General features: G+C 38.5%; 1 protein-coding gene across 11 annotated transcripts in view; it reads right to left on the bottom strand.

Moving 5' to 3' along the window:
* Positions 1-20,008, bottom strand: part of AKAP13 (A-kinase anchoring protein 13) — a 342,139-nt gene that overhangs the window by 79,929 nt on the left and 242,202 nt on the right. For all 11 annotated transcript variants that reach the window (XM_068557294.1, XM_068557256.1, XM_068557275.1 and 8 more), the window contains 3 exons: positions 15,601-15,676; positions 10,395-10,531; positions 87-457 (listed from right to left, as the gene is read on the bottom strand). In XM_068557294.1, coding sequence (XP_068413395.1) covers positions 87-457; positions 10,395-10,531; positions 15,601-15,676 — 584 coding nt within the window. The remainder of the gene's footprint in view (positions 1-86; positions 458-10,394; positions 10,532-15,600; positions 15,677-20,008) is intronic.

The following is a 20,008-nucleotide window of genomic DNA, read 5'->3' as shown; positions in this document are numbered from 1 at the left end:
TGGGGTCCCCTAAAATCTTTTACCAATAACACCAAATCAAAAGCAAGCAGACACTGAGAGACTAGACAAACAGCCTGCCGTCTCACCTCCGCTGGTTCATTTCTGCGTCACTGGCTGCGTTCTTCCCAGGACCCCAGCTGTGCCTCCGGAAAGGGGACAGAGAGCGCATAGAGCTCCTCAGGACAGAGCAGTTCGCAGGCACTTCGGTGATGCTGTCCATCTCCTCCTCTTCCATCTCACCGGAGCCAGCAGGCTCACTCTCACTCTCTCGACCCTCAGCTCCCACCCCATGGTTGTAGAAACCATCAAGACATTGTTGGTCTCTGGACCTGTTCAAATTTGAAACCTGGGGGAGGGACACATCACTGCCATGAGAAGAATGTCGATCCAAGGACGCTGTGTCATCGGTGGAGGAACTGGATCCAGTGATATCACAGGCCAACTGTTCTTCCTCAGGCTGTAATGGAGAGAAAGCACGTATGGTTGGAAATGGCAGGACCAAGCAGACAGCTCTCTGTTATTCCCCATCGAGCCAGTGCCTTTACAGTGGGTAGGACAGGCAAGATCACAGTTGGCTTCAAACAGATTTCTTTCTTAAAGCATGATCACAGATGGATTCAAACAGCCTCCAGTAAAGGCAGGGTCGAGGTCTATGCTCTTTTTACCCTTTCACTAGAGGTGCTAGATGGGAAGTACATCATTTTCCCTTTCTTACAGAGGAACAGATCTAATTCAAGTCAGTTTTTTTCAGTTAATACCATCAACTGAAATGAAGGGAAACTATGTCTCTGAGGTTTCTGCTTATGAAAACTCTTAAATTCATACCATATAAAGTTTAGGGTTTTTTTGTTTTGTTTTGTTTACAAGCCTTAACTGAAAACAAGGTAGTGTGCTTGGCTACAACAGTGATATACTGAAGTTTATATTCCAAAAGTAAGTCTAATTGTTTTCAGTAGCATTTTGAAAAATGCAGAAGAGCTTATTACCCCACCTAAAGTCCGCCACAAATGCCCAAATTCTGGCCACGAACACCTAAATGCAAGAAATCTATCCCCTTTTTTCCTTTAACTGAGTACTGGCTGAGTTTTATCGAGCCAAACTGTACATAAAATCATCAGTCCTGGCAATGCAGCCTTTGATAAAGTGATGATACGCTTTCCCTGGCCAACTTCTAGAGCCTAACAGGAATTGTGCCATTTGGATCCCAGTAGCCTGACATTCTCTAAGTGCTGAAAGACACCAGAACACATAATTTGATGGGTGAGGGAAAGGTAAGCGTCATGGCATTCAAAAAATAAATTTACCCAAAAGATAAGTAAAGTGGCTAAAAAGACACATGCTCACATTCTGAGTTACAGATGTGGGCACTGTACTATCTTAATACCTTTATTTTGCGTTCTTATGGGATAGGGAGCAGGGAATAGAGAAAGGTATTCTCTGATTTTTTTTTCCCCCTTCACAGTTTTTCCCTAATTAGTCAGTCTACTCAGTTTTAATTAGGAGTAAAGAAACTTACAGTTCTTCAAGAAAGATTTTAAAAATTATGGAAACTAATGAGCCCTGTTAGCTTTGAAACAGAAAACAACTCCCATACTAAAGGGAGTGCCACTTTAAAGGCTTAACATAACACTGCAAAAGCACTCTACCTTCTGAAAGCATTCTTTATACCGCTGGGGCTGGATCTCACAAGCTCATATGAGCTTTTTTTCCCACCCTGTAGAATCCAGTTTCCTACGTTAGTCGCTCTTTAAACGATGAGTTAGGGAAAGATACGAGGGGACCATTGGACAGTCAGAAATCTGAGGCCCAGACTGTCTCCTGGGCTCCCCCACCCCCCCAAGTACAGGAGAAGCAAGATTTGAACGGAGGTTGATTTCAACTTTTAAACTGCCCTGTTCTGTTATCTTAAAAAAAAGAAAACCAACCCTGTAAGGATAAGATCACCTTAAAAACAAAAACAAAAACAAAAAAGAAACCACTCTGTAAGGATAAGATCTCAAAGTCAATATCAGAAAAGTCCTCAGTGTTCCCTTCACTGGGCCACACTGTAAAATAAAACTATATGCTTTACCAAGTAGATTCTAAAACAGGGTAGGTCTTGTTTTAAAATAAAATTATCGATGACTTCTTTTAAGTTAGTGAGGATTGACCTGGACATCCTAAAGTTTCTGTTCCTGGGGCCACTCTCCACAGAAAGGGAGACTATAAATGGTCATGAATACCAACTTTAGAATACACTTTTAGGATGTCTTAGCTCTTTCACTGTACTGTGTTGAATAGTAGTGTCCTCCTCAAATTCACATCCTTTTCGGAATGTGACCTTATTTGGTTGAGTCTTTGCAAATGTTATTAGTTAAGATGAGGTCATATTACACTAGGGTGGTTCGTGAATCCAAAAGGAGTAGTGCCCTTATAAGCAGAGACAGCAGCCCCTCTGATACATTGCTTTTAGGACCTCCTGCCTCCAGAACTATGAAAGAATAAATTTATATTGTTTCAAGCCACCAAATTTGTGGTAATTGGTTACACTGGCCCCGGGAAACTAAAGCTGCCTAAAGCTGCCTAAATGTCTAATTCTCCAAACAATACCAAGGGACAAGCAGAATGGGCATCAAAAAAGCAAAACGTGTGACAAGCCCGTTTTAAAACACACAGGCAAGGCTTCAAAAGATATGAAAGCTTTTGAGCTGAAGTTTCCATTTATCACACATTCTTCGTACAAGTTAGCTCTTCCCGGTGTGAAAATGACTTGCAGATGGTAGAACAGGTATTTCTCTGTAAAAAGGAGAAATCTGCCTAGCACACAGCCTCAACATAGCCTTGTTCCCTGTGTGTGCTATGGCATTTCTTGGTGTGTACTTTTAACTCTGATTTTTTAAAAAAAACAAAAAACACAAAATAAAAGATCTGGGAGTTTTTTCATAGTAACACGTGATTTCTTTAGCTTTGCATTCCTGATCCTGCTTTAAGAATTAGGTTCACACAGTATAATATTCTTACACTCAAGTATTTTTGTGAGCTAGCATTTATTATCTGAAAAGGGAAAAATAGGACAAATTCAGAAATTAAGACTGAGCTCATTTATTAAGTACTGAGGCAAATGGTTTTAACTTTAGATTGAACCTAAAGAAGGCTCTAAATTACTTTTTTCCAAGTTTTTTTAGCGTTCTCAAAAGAATTTCCCAACTTCATCACATCTTTACACTACCTTTGCAGACTAGAAAGTAGTCAGTGGTGTAATGAGAACTCAAACCCGGAGTATGGTTGTAGCCTTTTTATAGCTAGGTATGTGTCTACGGATAAGTCACATGATGATCTTTAGATCTAAAGGTTAGAAATTAATATAACGTCTGTTGAAAAGTATTGTCCATTTAAATCATGGATAACAGAGGAAAGAAGGAAAGCAGGTTTTTAAAACTTTTGAACTGTTTTTGCAATGTTCCCTTTCCAGTCCCTGAATTTGTTAGTGCTAAAGTTCTTAGAGATATCTGCCAAATAACAGATGTGAGAACTACTACTTCCACCACTTTCCTCCCTTCTCAAAAAAGTACCAGATCTTGGGGGATACTGTTTTTTCATTTATATATATTAGAAAGGGAAAAAAATGATGGCTTCTGACATAGACAGAATGTTCCATGCCTAGTATTTGAAGCTCCTCATAAGAGTTTTTTGAGTTATGTGTCAGTCTTTCTTCAGAGAGGTCTTTTCTCTTAAAATGTCTGCTAATTAAACGACTTTCAAGACTTAGGAAATTATTCCTGATTGTCTGGAGGAATGGTGCCATGGGATCAGTTAAACTAACACATTTTTTAAAACTTAGTTTTGAATCCATGTAAATCAAATGTACTAGTTAAACTGATCCCATGGCGCCATTTCTCCAGACAATCAGGAATAATATCCCAAGTCCCATATATATAGATATATATATATATATATATATATATCTCTATATATATATAGATATATATATAGATATATATATATATGTAATATAAATATATATTTATATGAATACTTATGCATTTATATATAAATATATATAAGAATGAAAATATATGTATATATATTTTTTCATTCTTATAAACAAATGGCCAAAACACAATTGTGATGAGTATTAAGACTGGGTTAGGGCAGAGAAGTAGAAGAGATGTTAAAAGGTGGAAACAGGAGAGAAGGGGTGGTTGGGAGTCACGTATGTATGCGAGACAGCAAGCATACTAGGGAAACTAAGACCAAGTCTGTACCTGAGACTGACACACAAATCCTTCCTCTCTTGAGTTTTCATAATTGGTTTCCCTCCTGCATACAGCAGGATGGGAACACACACAAAAAACTATCATCTCTACCATCAGCTTCTCTCTCCTTGGGGTTTATACAATTTTGAAAATCTGCAAATGGTTATCAGGCTAGAAAAACCCAATAGGCGTCAGAGAGAATGCCCTCTGAGCACTACAAAGGTGTGAGAGTGGCTGGTCTTTCCAACACTAGCCTTACACAGACAGTTCTGGCTTCAGGGGCAGGGGTTGAGTCCAACACAGTGACCCAAGGATACTTGGGTTTGCTTAATTTAAGGCCAAATAAACTAGGGAGAATGAAATTACGAAATAATTACATAAGTAAAAGTTGATGTAAAAGTCCAAAACAAATGATGGTGTTTATATAAAGCTTGAGAGACTCTATTACTTAAATATATGTGCAGTATAGCTATTATATAAATTTGAATAATAATTATTTACTGGATACTCACCATGTGTGGGCCTCTATACTAAGTGATTTCGATGTATGATTTCTTTCAATCCTCACAACTATTTGATTTAGTAGCTATTCTTATTCCCATTTTATAGATGAGAAAACTGAAGCTCAGTGAGGTTACATAATAAACTCAAGTTTCTAATTTAACTGATCTGGAGTAAGGGCCAGACTTTTTGTCTTTGTCTTTGTCTTTTTCCCTTCTTCTTCTTCTTGTTCTTCTTCTTCAAGCTCTCCAGGTGATTCTAGGTACAGCTAGGATTCAATCCTATTGCTAAAAACTACAGAGCTGTTACTGCAGCTGGGGGCAGACAAATCAATAACAAGATAGGACACAGGTAGCAATAACTATAAAAATGTGATAAGTTACACTTCATCAAAATTTTAAAAATTCAGTGCATCAAGACATAATTATCAAAGTGAACAGGCAGCCATAGAGTGGAAGAAAATATTTTCAAAACGTAAATCTAACAAAGGACTGGTAACCAGGATACATATATAGAATTTCTACTTCTCAACAACAAAAAGACAAATGATCTAATTTTTTTAATGGGCAAAAGAGATGAACAGACATTCCATAAAGGAAGATACACACAAGTGGCCAATAAACACATGAAAATGTGTTTAACATAATCCTTAGGTGTCAAGGAAAAGCAAATCAGAAACATAGTGAGATACCACTACATGCACACCAGAAATGCTAAAGTCAAAGCAAAACAAAACAATTATACATGTTGGTAAGGACGTGGTGCCACTATAATTCTCATTCTTGCTGTTGAGAATAAAAAATGGTACAACCACTTTGGAAAAAGGTCTGGCCATTTCTTATAAAACTAAACCTACACTTACGATATGATCCAGAAATTCCACTCCTGGGTATTTATTTAAGAGGAATGATAATATTTATATTTCATTTATATGAAGTTCTGAAATAGGAAAAATTAACCTGTGGTAGAAAAAAATTAGAACAGTTGCTGCCTCTAGTGGGCTAGAGAGGAGACAGACTTGGGAAGGGGCATGAGAAAACTTTCCAAAGTGATATATCCTTATGGGGGTTTAGGTTACAAAGATGGGTGAATGCATTAATCAAAGGTCACTGAGGTACAGCTGTTATGGAAAACAGTACGGAGGGTCCTCAAAAAATTAAAGGCAGGACTAACTGCCATATATGATCCAGCAATCCCACATCTGGGTATATATCCAAAGGAAATAAAGTCACTGTCTTGAAGAGATATGTGCACTCCCATGTTCAACGCAGCATTATTGACAGTAGCCAACATATGGAAATATCCTAAGTGTCCACTGACAGATGAATGGATATAGAATTAGTCAGCCTTGAAAAAGAAGGAAATCCTGCCGTTTGCGATAACATGGATGCATCTTGAGGGCATCGTGCTAAGTGAAATAAGCCAGACACAGAAAGACAAATACTGCGCGATCTCACTTAAATGTGAAATCTAAAAATGTCAAACTCATAGTAACAGGGAGTATAATGGTGGTTACCGGGGCCTGGAGTGGTGGGGGAAATGGGAAGATGTTAGTCAAAGGGAACATACTTTCAGTTACGAGATGAGTAAGTTCTGGAGACCTAATATACACCATGGTCACTATAGTTAATAATAAGGCACTGTATCCTTGAAATCTGCCAAGAAAGTAAATCTCAAGTGTTTTCACCACACACATTAAAAGTAACTATGTGAGGTGACAGATATGTTAGTTACCCTGATTGTGGTAATCACTTCACAAGTATGTATGTATATATGTATATGTATATAAGTATTATATATATATGTGCATTTATATATATATATAAAAACAACATGTCATACACCTCAAATATATATGATTTTTATTTGTCAATTATAACTCAATAAAGTTGGGGGGGGGGAGTCATTGAATGGTACTCTTGAGACTGCATACTTCATTGTATGTAAATTTTATCAAAAAAAACCCAACAACCCTATAAACAAATACTGAATTCTAAGTATTTAGGGGTGAAGTGTATTGATATCTGTAAGTTATTTTGAAGTGCATCAAAGAAATTAGATGAACTGGTGGGTGGAAGAATGAGAGACAGATGCATAACTATGTAACAAAGCAAATATAATAGAAAGTTAATTGCAGAATTTAGGTGGTGGATGTTCACTGCACAATTCTTCTAACTTTTCTGTTTCAGAATTTTTAAAATAAAATGTTGGGGAAACAAATGCCTGATTGGCTTTCTTAACCAGCGTTACACCATATAGGTATGATATAGATATGTATACAGAGAGGTGTAAACATTATATACACTTACATACATAGAAATATAGAAATAGCTATGCAGTTTATACCTTATTACTACACCTGAAGGAATCATGCTTAATATTGCCAAAATACTAGTCCTTTCATTTTCACTCATTTGCTCGTCAAATACTTATAAATTATTATCTATTATATTATACACAGGGCACTCTGCCATGTGCCTTGAAAATAAAAGCTCATATTTTAAAATCCTAATGTATGCCAATCACTTAATCCATTTATGTGCAATACTTTATTTAAGTATCTGATAGCAAGCATCAGCCCTGATTCACAGTTCTGAAATTACAATAATTTCAATACTTATGCATAAGTGATTATAGTTTTTCTAATTTGGATTCTGTAAACATATTTACTTTTATCTCTAAAAGTTTAAAATAAAAGGTAAATTTTTGGCTTGATGTTTCACAGTACATGTTGTGTGGATGACCACAGAGAGGAAGGCTTTTAAGTACCTGAGAGCAAACTACAGCATATGAAATAAAGGATTTTCCTTTAAGGGTTAGCATCTTAGGGGAGTTACTTTGATTTTCTTAATCAATTGTGGATATGTCTTATAACTTGGAGGAAAAAACAAGGTGTAAGGGCTTTACTTTATCTCTGGGAAAAGAGGCAGCAACTATTAGTATTTTCTGTGGCCTTCAATTATCCTTCTTAGCTAGTGCCAGAAAGCGTCCTAGGATTTCTTCTCACGTTAAACACAAAATTTAAATTTTATGCTGTTGATCTATGGAAAAGAAAGAACTTAGAAACGAGCAAATATCCATAAGAATAAACATGAAGCTCACAACACTCACCAAAGAGTCATACTTGCCGGGAGGCAGGCATACTGAGTGGAAACATAAGATTAAGTGGAAAGTTCTGACAAACGCCGCAGGCTAATGTTAAAGAGACCTCTGTTAAGGCCAGAGTCACACAAGTGGCTGCAGGAAGTGACCTAACGCACGACTCATGGTTCACAGAAAAGGATGTTGCAATGCCTTGCCTACAGATTATTTTTTAGAGAAGGGAGAGTGGGAGGGCTGGAGCCTGAGAAGAAACTCTGGGACAGTCTGATGTTTCACAGTACATGTTGTGTGGATGACCACAGAGGAAGGCTTTTAAGGAAGTAGATGATGGCCTGTCTGCCACTGCCATGCTTCTATATAAAGCACTGGTTATTAATGCAGGTGTCTGGAGGTTGAGAGCAAAATAACAGAAAATGAACAGATTTCAGAGTTAGGGCTAGGTACAAATCTCAATTTTGTTACTTACCAGCTGAGTAATTTTGAGTAAACTTCTTTACCAATCAGAGCCTCTATTTCCTCAGCAGTATAATGAAGATAAGACCACCCACCTTGCAGGGTTGCTGGGAGCATGAAATGTGATCACATACGTAAAAAATTCTGTTCAGTGCCTAGTATAAAGTAAGCATCTTGTACACATGAGTCTGTCTGTCTCCTTTTCCTTTCACATGTAAACCCTTGGTTTTATGAATGCTAGAGAAAACATTATTGCAAAACCTCTCTGTCACTAACAACCGTGGTAGAGCGGAGACACTAAGAGGAAGGACCCTCCAAATCTCGCCCCAGGCCATCAGACATTCTTCTGTCAGCATGAAGAGGTGAAAGTTCATCGCCATTTCTAGACTTCCTGAGGCACCCCAGTATGAAATGTTGGTAAAAGTTTATTCAGAGATATGCTGCAACCTTTAAAAATTGTATCTGTCCAGTCATCCTGAAAAAACTGCCAAATCTAGCACTGGCCATTTGTATGAACAATCTCCTAAGTGCTTTTGGCAGTTCGAATAATTAGGTAAAATGCAGTAAATTCTAATTCTCCTTAGCTAGGAAAATCCTTCAATTTAGTAACCAGAAATAACTATCATTCTGCAGAGATGGTAACACCCAGGGCAAGCTGTCACGCACCTAGGAGGTTCAAGCAATTATTTCTTAACAGAGACTTTGCAATTTGTTAAAAATTTCTAACTAAGAAAATTTTCACACATATATAAATGTTTAACAAACCCTCATGCATCCATGACCCAGCTTCAGTGATTACTGATGACTGTTTTAAAGCTGGAACTTAGAGATATTATCTAATCTATTTATCTCAGGCAAAAGCAATACATTTTTAAAGACATGCACCTTTGGAATGGTATTCCCCTTGGGGGGAGGCAGACACTTTAGGAGTCCTTACAGAGAAAACCTCAAAATCACAGTGGAAATTACCTAAATTCTGTTGGTTAAAAAAAAAAAGATCATATTGGTGTCCCTCTCCCTAAATAACTTCAGAGAAGGACAGATCCTCCAAGTTGTGTGGACTTTTTACTTTACAGAATCCCTTCTATGAGTAACGATTCCATGAGTCTTTCCAAGGCCCTCTGGAAGACAATGACCACAAGGAAAAGGAACGAGGAAAAGGGCGAGGGGAGGCCAAGCGGCCATGTGAGAGCCGCTGAGCAAAAATGAAGGGAAAGTGAAAGTAAATGCACAGAGCCTTAAATACATTCCAGACCAGAGTCCCAGAACGGTAAGCCCAGAACGGTAAGCCTTCTTCTAGCGTAACTTTTAAACCCAGCATCATCACGCTGCCTTGGAGAACCTAATCAGCCACTAACCCAACTGCTCTCATCACTTCTCCAAAGTCATCGTGAACCCTCACAAAGGCGTCTGCACAGCTGCCTTGTTTCTGCCCCCTCAACCACTCTCTATTATAAAGACAAGCACTTGTGGCATATAACTGAGTACCATTTGCTGATCCTGCTGTGGGAAAGGCCTCTATTCTTCTTAGGAGACAAAACCAACCTTGCTGCAACTAGATACAAACATAAGCAAAAGAAAGCAACACCCCCACCCCCACCACTCTCTTAGAGCCTCAAATTATATGAAAACACGAGGTGATTCATGTGGATGGGCTTGGCTTTTCACTAGTGAGAAAGCTTGGATTCCTGAGCAGAGCTCTAGAAACTTCCAATGAAGCAGGCTCGATGAGGACGGGTGACATCACCAAGCTCAGCAGCGAGCTTCAGGCCCAAACACATTAATCAGAAGGCTCTGTGGTTAGTTTATACACATGACGTCATACAGTCTGAGCTGTGGTTCCTTCCTGCCCCCTGAGAAGTATTCACTGTCATCTGATTTAATTCACATTAAAGGAACTTCCATTTCTTTAGGCTTCAATGTGAGCTTCAAAACCTGCACGTAACCAGCCATGATTCTACAGAAAATAAAGTGGCCAAGGCCTCTTTGTAAGGCCTGGCAACCTGGAGCTTCATTCTCTGAAAGGGAGCATTTACACTTCTCTAAGACCTGAAGAGAAGCCCTATAAGGCTAGTAGGAGTCACACGCTGAGGCCAACAGTACCTTGGAGAAGATAATGCTGTCCACTTCTTCACTCGGTGAGTGGAAGAGGTCAGAATCACTCCCAGATTCTCTTTTAAGGACACCTTGTTTTGAGGCACACTCTCTGCCCAATCCAACATCCAGGAAGTTATCACATTCTGAAAAAGAAAATTTATTCAACCACTGCTTTAAAAAAAAAATCAGTTTCTTTTCATTCCAGCCTTTTAAATCAACCAACTGATCAATCCCCCTCCCGCCTCATACTAAGAAGCTGTAAAGGACACAGTCGAATTACTAGCTTTCAATTCTCAGTTTGATACAGTTACTACAGGACAACCATGAGTCTGTCATGTAAACCACAGGTACAGAAAGATAAAACAATGATTTAGAACCATAATTCCACCTATGTATTTAAATAATGATCTTCTCCTCCCGGTAGTTACAGAATTTATTTCTTTTGCTACCAAAATCAGAAGTTCCTTATTAGGAAACTATGTGACAGGGTTTGTGGGCAATTTCTGTTTTGAGACTTAAGTTCTTTCTGGAAACTTGTTACTTTATCAAAATACCGAGATAAAAGACAAAGGGGGAGCATAACTAATAAAACGTATCAGTGTATTAAACTCACAGGTTCTATTAAGCAATACCAGAAATATAACTATTTAAATTCTCCTACCTTAAATAGATCTGACATTGGATGAATAATGTGATGAAGAAAAATATATAATCTAGAATCTGTTTTCAGTTCAACAACTAGGATATGGACTCTGGTGAACCAGACAGAGGGGGCCTTGACAGAAATATTACATTGGTACATCTAGGGATTCTAAAGATCTGTATGCTTAAATTAGCAAAGTATTTAACCCATTCTCTTCTTTAACTCTGTAAACAAAAAGGACATGTGACCTGATGACAGCAGATAAAAATATCTCTATGTACATAGTGAAACCAAGAAAGATATCAACCTCCTTCAAGAAGTTTCGAAGAATGAAGTGTTTCCATTCTAGTTAGCATTATGCATGATTTGGAAAAACATATGTATGTTTATCAAACCTGCAGGTGATACTAAGTGATGAGGGACAGAGTAGATAACCTGGCTACCTAGCAGTTCATGAGAACTCTACCTGGAGGTTTTGCTTGAAAGCAAATTCAAGAGGAGTTGACAATACAAGGTTATGGCAAAACAAACAGAAATACTAATAGTTTTAGGCTCTATTAATAGACAATGCACCCAAATCCAAAATGGGGACAGTCTGGCCAGTATGTGCCACCAACACTGCACCTATACGGTTGTGTTTGTTCCTAAATATTGATAAATTAAATTAAAACACTGATAAACAAAAATGCATGCATGGTAATGAGGTCACCATGAGTGGAAACACCTGAGATGCATTCAGGTTGCAGAGGAGCGGGAAGAAAATGTGTCTGAGGATGGCTGCAGATTTGCCCTCCTGTGCCATTCAGGAGGGAGAACAAAGTCCGCCAAGTGGAAGCCAGAGCTTCACTATAACGGGGCTTCGGGCCACAGGCTGGCAGCCTTATAAAGTCACGAGGCTTGTTCACCAGAAGGGCTGGAGCAAAGGTTGAGTGACCGTGGCAAGATATTTCGAAAAAGCTGTCTGCGCAGAAGTGGAAGTGGAGACTGAACTAGACGACCCCTAATGTCTCTTTTAATTCTTACAGTCTATGCTTAGACAATAAACGTGTGTGTGTGTGTGTGCGTGTACGTGTACGTGTGTGTGTGTGTACAGGTCTGTGTTCAGAGATAATGAGAAGAGGAAGTTTTTCTTACCTAAATTAACTAATAATTGATCATCAATAAATAAATAATTTGCCCTGCATTAGCCAGGAATCTTAGAGGAAGGGTCAAAGAGGCACTGCACTGATACAGGTCATGAATCACTTGTCAATAAAATTACCTTTTCTATTAGTTAGGCATTTGACTAGGTACTGGGAATTACCCAAATAAAAAGAGATGTCTAATGTTTGTGTGTATGTGGTGGGGGGGAGTAGTTTACAATTTTGTAGTAGAAATGAATATATTAACAGGTAATTTCAACACAGAAGTACAGAAAGGATGCCATAGGAATAGAGGCACGGCCCACAGATTAATCTGAAAATGTTTCAGTTAAAGAAAAAATTACCTTGGTCCATTTCAGTCTTGGTCCAAACTATCTCTGAGCGTGTTAGTCAATGGGAATAGCCTTGCCTTTCAAAGGCCTTTCAAAGACTGGAAATCATGGGGATTCTGGAGTTCTGGTCCCTTTTTTCCCACATCCCAGAGTATGTACTAACTTAGGTGGAGCTGGTGGCTGTGATTTTTCTACTTGTTCCCCCCACACCTTTTCCCCACTTGGAAAAATCAAAAACTCCACTCCATGGCTGAGGGGAAAATAGGGGGACTGGCCAAGGAAAGAAAGGGCTGCCGCAGCAACTATGCTAAGGTGCTAGCTGTCCAGCTGGCAGTCAAACAGACCACGTCCCAATTCCAGACCTGGGAAACAGAGCAGCTCAAGACATTCTAATGGAAAATCCACGGGGAAGATCCAGACTCAGCCCTGGCAGGAGTACCTCACCCAGAAAATAAATCCAAGCCAGCACTACAAGGGACCACAAACCAAGTCTGGGATGAGAATCTGCTGCTGTGATACAATGTTGGTTGGTGAGCTGGGGCAGAGGGAAGACTATGAAAACAAGGAACAAGGGAGAGAAAAGGACCTTAAGACACTATGAAACCCCACAAATGGAAGTGGGGGGGGGACCCTAAGGCAGAGCTAATCTATACCCCATTTCACATGTGTTGACAAGTTTTCAAAATGGATGAAATCTTTCCTTTCTTCTTACATGCTCCCTTCCTAAGGAATAAAGAGGAGCAGCAAACAAAGGTATAAACAGGAACGAGTGATCACTGGTTTCAGAGTGAGGCTGATGTGGCTCAAATCTGGATCTGAATACTTAGAGCAAAAAGATCCCAGGCAAGAAGGAATTTGACCCTCTACGTCTCCATTTCCATACCAATGAAATGGGATGATTTGTACCTCCCTAAAATAGTTGTAGGGATGGTTAGAAATAATTTATACATATAGTAACCAGAACTCCGCCCCTGAGGACACAGCAGGCATGCGATAAACATGCCTAATGGAGTTAAGGCTTCATTAACCTGTAACGTGTGATTTGACAAGTATCCAGTAAGGACATTACACCTTGAGGTGGGCCAGCCCCATTTTATGACCCATATATAAATCTGTCCATAATTTTTGTGTCCTGAGCCACTAGCTTTTTAAAAGCTAACAAAATGTGCACTTTTAAAGTGCTATCTAGTCTTTTAGGTTTCAATTATACATATGTAAACAAATTATAGTTGGGGAAGGGTAGGAAAACTTACCAGCAGCCCACTCACTGGGCTTTGCTGAACCATGTTAATCATAATGCATCTGTATTTATTTCTATTTAAATAGGTTTGCATTTATCCTGGATTGAAGAGTATACAAAGTGATTTTAAATGTTACTATCTTATTTAGTCTAATACTATTGCTCTCTTGAGCTGTGTTTAAAAGTAAAAGAAAGAAACCTACATGACTGAAAGTACCTAGAATTCACAAAAAAACTATGCCTAAAATAAAAATCTCAGGTCTGAAGTTCAGAAGCATAATCCAGATCTTGGGTTTTGATAAACTGAAGTTTAAAAAGAATCACTCTAAAAAGATCAAAGTCTTTTGGGGGCTGGGGTATGGAAAAGGTCAACAAAATTCAAGATTATGCCCTGGGGAAAATGCTCAGGGCTTCAAAATTCATTTCCTTAAACGAGTAAAATAAACTGCAGCATGTGAAGAAACTTCCTGTGAATATTCAAATTATGAGGCAACCTCTACATAGCAGACAGTTTCACTGCTTGAGTGGTTGAGAGTAATTACACTTTTAGAAAAGGCCCCAAACAGCTTAAAGAACCAAAACATAGTAAGTACTATACCTTTAAGTAGAAGATTCTAGGGGGAGAGATGGGGAAAAGGTAAGTTAAATCTGTGAACAAGGTCAGTCTTACAATATTCGGAGACCCGAAACACAACTACAGCATAATAATATCCTTTAACCTCTTTCTCCACGTGAGAGAAAAATAGAAAAAAACTTTTCATAATTGTTCTGACACTTCCTTTGGCGCAAAGTCAGAGGATTGAGAATCAGTAGGAAACTTCTCTGGAGATAGAGAATTTGAACCATTTGTCTTTAAATTTAATACTACTGCAGGACATCCACAGCTAAACTGTCTCTAAAAGGACCAGTAAATGAAAACTCGGTAATTTTTAAAGCAGGTCAGTGAAAATCGGGAAGGTTAACAGAGGTTTTGTTGGGTAAAGTCGACTCAAGAGCCCAAAATGCAAATTACCAGCTGCAAGAACAGTCACAGAGACTTCAGTTACTCACCAGGTCATTCGGACTCTTCCCTTAAGAAAGGCCAGTAAGGCTTTAGGGATGGAAGACAATAGAGCACACAGACATTAGGGAAGGTACCTTACGTCACAGTGAATTAGTGGCTAAACTTGGATAAAAAGTTGGGATTCCTAACTAACCACAGATCATGTGCTGTGTCATTAACCAGCAAGGTCTTAAGAGCATTTTACCCTCATCCAATGTTACTAATACCTCATGGGTGCTTAAGGAAACACTCAACTGCTGACAATACTTCCAAAGATTATGGCTCTCAATCTTGACTACAAAGCAGAGGAACCAACAGAGCTTTTAAAGATTCTGATGCCCAGACCACACCCTAGCCCAATTAAATCAGAATCCCTAGGGGCAGGACCCAGCGATCACTACATTTTTAAAGCTCACTAGATAATTTCAATGCATAGCCAAAATCGAGAGCCCCAGGATTAGTCCTTAATAATACATATTTATAGTTTTATCATATTAAGAAATCTTTATCACATGTACATACATGCACAGCACATACGCCTTCACAGATGAATTAATAAATCATAAAGCCACATGTGAAAACTTAATACTGAAGTGAAATTTAGGTAATTACATGTTCACTTTCAACTCTGAGACAAAACGCCTACAAACCCAAATCACGTACACCCCTTCTTCTGATTTATCCCATAATGCTCATGAAGGACAGACCTTGAAATCAAACAATCCGTTATTAGAGTGGGACTGTGGCTCTAGAAAATGGACATTTTGGATGCAGTCATTCAAGCAAACTGAAAGTTGGAGAATCCCTGCGTACCTGGGCTCTGCGTGGGAGCCGAAAGAGATGCTGCATCTGGGCATGGCTCAATGGTACACCAGCTTTCTCGGTTTATCTGAAGAAAAAGAAAAAGAGATTGAGTTTCAGACAGTGAAGTAGTGTGGGATGTTTATACTAGCTGTTTCAAGTATATCTACCACACCAACACTCCTATCTTTTTCTTTAATATTTTACTGCAAAGTGGGTAAAATTATGTCAAGAAAAAACCTTTTTCACAACACAACAAGGCAATCTATATTCAGTTAAGACTCTAAAGAAACTGTCAGTAAAAGTTAGGCATATAAAAGCAAGAGGAAAAAAGATATACAAAGAGGAAGATCATGGTGCAGGCCAATGGTGAAATAAAAAAGAAAAATAAGTTAACAGGTGAAAAGGATCAAATATTGAAATATGCATTTCACATCCTAGGTTGCAACTTAGAAAATGCAAAAATAATTCCTATTTATTCAAGAATTACTGTATGTTGGGCATCAGGTTAAGAATTCTACATATATTATTGCATTTAATCCCCACACTAGCTCCAAGAAGTCTGTAATATCTCTATCCAAAGAATAGCTTGGCTTGGAGGAGTTGCTAAGGTAATAAATGGCAGGACTGGGAATGGAATACAAACCTCTGTGATTCTAAAGCATATTAAGAAGCACATACACCCGCCCTAAAACATTTTTTTTTAATTTAGCCTTTACAACTCCAAACCATCTTAACATTATAACTTTCTACTTTCATTAGATTAAAAATAATGTAATTTTTAAAACTACCACTAGAGAGTTCAACAGCCTTCTCTCAGTAATTGATAAAACAGGTAGACACAAAATCAGCAAGAATATACATAAAGAACTTGGAAAACATCATCAACCAATTTGATTTAATCAACATAACTGAGCCTTTTACCCAACAACAGAATACACATTCTTTTCAAATGCACATGGTATGTTCACCAAGATAGAATATATTCTGTCGTATAACACAAGTCTCAAATTTGAGGATTAAAATCATATTAAACATGCTCTTTGACCACAACAATATCAAATTAGAAACCAAAATCAAAAAGATGTCTGGAAAAACCCAATATTTAAAAAAACTTTTTAAAAAACTTCTAAAAAGAAATCTTAAGGAAACATTAAATCTCAGCAAATATTTCAAGCTGAATAAAAATAGAAATACCACATATGAAAATTTGTGACATACAGCCAAAATAATGCATAGAGCAAAATTTATAATATTAAATCCCTGTACTAGAAAAGAAATGTCTCAAATCAGTGATCTAGGCTTCCACCTTAAGAACTCAGAAAGAGAACAAAATTAACACAAAGCAAACATGATAAGTAAAACAAAGAGCAGAAATCAGTGAAAGAGAAAATAGAAAAATAAAATCAATAAGATCAAAAGCTGGATCCTTAGAAGATCAGTTTACTGATATCAGTAAAACTTTAACTAGATTGACCAAGAAAAGAATTCTAAGTTAAAAATTACCAGTAACAAGAATTTAAAGGGGGACATCACTACAGATCCTACAGACACTGAAAGGATAATAAGGAAATATCAATATTATGAACAAGAAATACAACAAGTTAGATGAAATGGAAGCATTTCATGAAAGACACAAACTACCAAAAGTCTTTCAAGAACATACAGATAATCTGAACACCCGTATTCTATCAAAGACGTTGAATACATAGTTTAAAACCTTCCTGTAAGGAAAACTCCAGGCCCAGATGACTTCAGAGGTGAATGGCACCAGACATTTAAGGAAGAAATAATAGCAATTCTACACCAACTCCTAAGGAAAACAAAAGAGGAGGGAACAATATACAGCTCATTTTATAAGCCCAGCATCACCCTGACACCAAAACTAGACAAAGACATAAGAAAATTATAAATCAATATCCTCAGGAACATAGACGAAAAAATCCTGAACAAAAGTTAGGAAAATGAATCCAGCAATATAGAAAAAAGATAAACATCGTGACCAAATTCATCCCAGTAAAGCAAGGTTGGTTTAACATTTGAAAATCAATTTATTAACAGACCAAAACCTCCCACAAACTAACGATTATCAAGAGATGCAGAAAAGAATTTGGCAAAATTCAACATCTAAAACTCATAGAACACTGAAAACAGAAAGGAAATTCCTCAACCTGATAAAGTGCATCTATTTAAAAAATCCTGATACTTCACTCTGAGATCAAAAACAAGGCAAGAATGTCCACTCTCAGCACTGTTATTCAATATGTACAGGAGGTTCTAGCCAATGCAGTAAAGCAGAAAAAGACATAAAATGCATAGGTGTAGAAAAGAAGTAATTTTACTACTTTATTCATAGATGGCATGATTATCTATGGAGAAAATCTTAAGGAATCTACAAAAATGCTAATAGAATAAATGAGTTTAGCAAAGCTGAAGGTCATAAAGTCAATGTACAAAAAAAAAAAAAAATCAATACTAGTCCTATATATTAGGAGTGAACAATTAAAAATTGAAGTTAAAAACAAAAGTAATATAATTTACAATAGCATCAAGAAATATAAAATAATTAGGCATAAATTTAATAAAATATGAGCAAGACTTGTACTCTAAACACTGCAAAACACTACTAAGAAAAATTAAAGCAGGCTTAAATAGAGACACCATGTTCATAGATCAGAAAACTCAATTCTGTTAAATTGTTAATTCTCCCCAATTCATCACTACTTGATCTCAAGACTTACTATAAAAGCTTTTTTGGGAGACTGGTTCAGGATGGCGGAGTAAAAGGACGTGCACTCATTCCCTCTTGCGAGAGCACTGGAATCACAACTAACTGCTGAACAATCATCGTCAGGAAGACACTGGAACTCACCAAAAAACATACCCCACATCCAAAGACAAAGGAGAAGCCACAATGAGACGGTAGGTGGGGCGCAATCAATAAAATCAAATCCCATAACTGCCGGGTGACTCACAAACTGGAGAACACTGATACCACAGAATTCCACCCACTGGAGTAAAGGTTCTGAGCCCCACGTCAGGCTTCCCAACCTGGGGGTCCGGCAATGGGAGGAGGAATTCCTAGAGAATCAGACTTTGAAGGGTAGCGGGACTTGACTGCAGGACTTGGACAGGACTGGGGGAATCAGAGACTCCACTCATGGAGGGCACACACAAAGTGGTGTGTGCATCAGGACCCAGGGGAAGGGGCAGTGATCCCATAGGAGACTGAACCAGACTTATCTGCTAGTGTTGGAGGGTCTCCTGCAGAGGCGGGCGGCGGCTGTGGCTCACCGTGAGGACAAGGACACTGGTAGCAGAAGTTCTGGGAAGTACTCCTTGGCGTGAGCCCTCCCAGAGTCCGCCATTAGCCCCACTAAAGAGCCTGGGTAGGCTCCAGTGTTGGGTTGCCTCAGGCCAAACAACCAACAGGGAGGGAATCCAGCTCCACCCATCAGCCGACAGGCAGACTGAAGTTTTACTGAGCTCTGCCCAACAGAGTAACACCCAGTGCTACCCACAACCAGTCCCTCCTATCAGGACACTTGCACAAGCCTCACAGATAGTCTCATCCATCAGCAGACAAGCAGACTGAAGTTTTACTGAGCTCCTCCCAACAGAGCAACACCCAGCACTACTCACCACCAGTCGCTCCTATCAGGAAACTTGCACAACCCTCATAGATAGCCTCATCCACCAGCAGAAGCAAGAAGAACTACAACCCTGCAGCCTGTGGAACAAAAACCACAATCACAGAAGAACAGACAAGATGAAAGGGCAGAGGGCTATGAATCACATGAAGGACCAAGATAAAACCCCAGAAAAACAACTAAATGAAGTGGAGATAGGCAACCTTCCAGAAAAAGAATTCAGAACAATGATAGTGAAGATGATCAGGACCTCGGAAAAAGAATGGAGGCAAAGATCAAGAAGATACAAGAAATGTTTATCAAAGACCTAGAAGAATTAAAGAACAAACACCTAGAAGAATTAAAGAACAAACAAACAGAGATGAACAATACAATAACCGAAATGAAAAATACACTAGAAGGAATCAATAGCAGAATAACTGAGGCAGAAGAACGGATAAGTGACCTGGAAAACAGGACGCTGGAATGCACTGCCACGGAACAGAATAAAGAAAAAAGAATGAAAAAAAAGAAGACAGCCTAAGAGACTTCTGTGACAACATTAAACACAACAACATTTGCATTATAGGAGTCGCAGAAGGAGAAGAGAGAGAGAAAGGACCCGAGAAAATATCTGAAGAGATTATAGTCGAACACTTCCCTAACATGGGAAAGGAAAGAGCCACCCATGTCCAGGAAGCGCAGAGAGTCGCAGGCAGGATAAACTTCCAAGGAGAAACACACTGAGACACATAGTAATCAAACTGGCAAAAGTTAAAGACAAACAAAAA

This window comes from Eschrichtius robustus, chromosome 1, assembly GCF_028021215.1.
Source record: "Eschrichtius robustus isolate mEscRob2 chromosome 1, mEscRob2.pri, whole genome shotgun sequence".
NCBI lineage: Eukaryota > Metazoa > Chordata > Mammalia > Artiodactyla > Eschrichtiidae > Eschrichtius > Eschrichtius robustus.
This window is presented reverse-complemented; position numbering and strand designations above follow the sequence as displayed.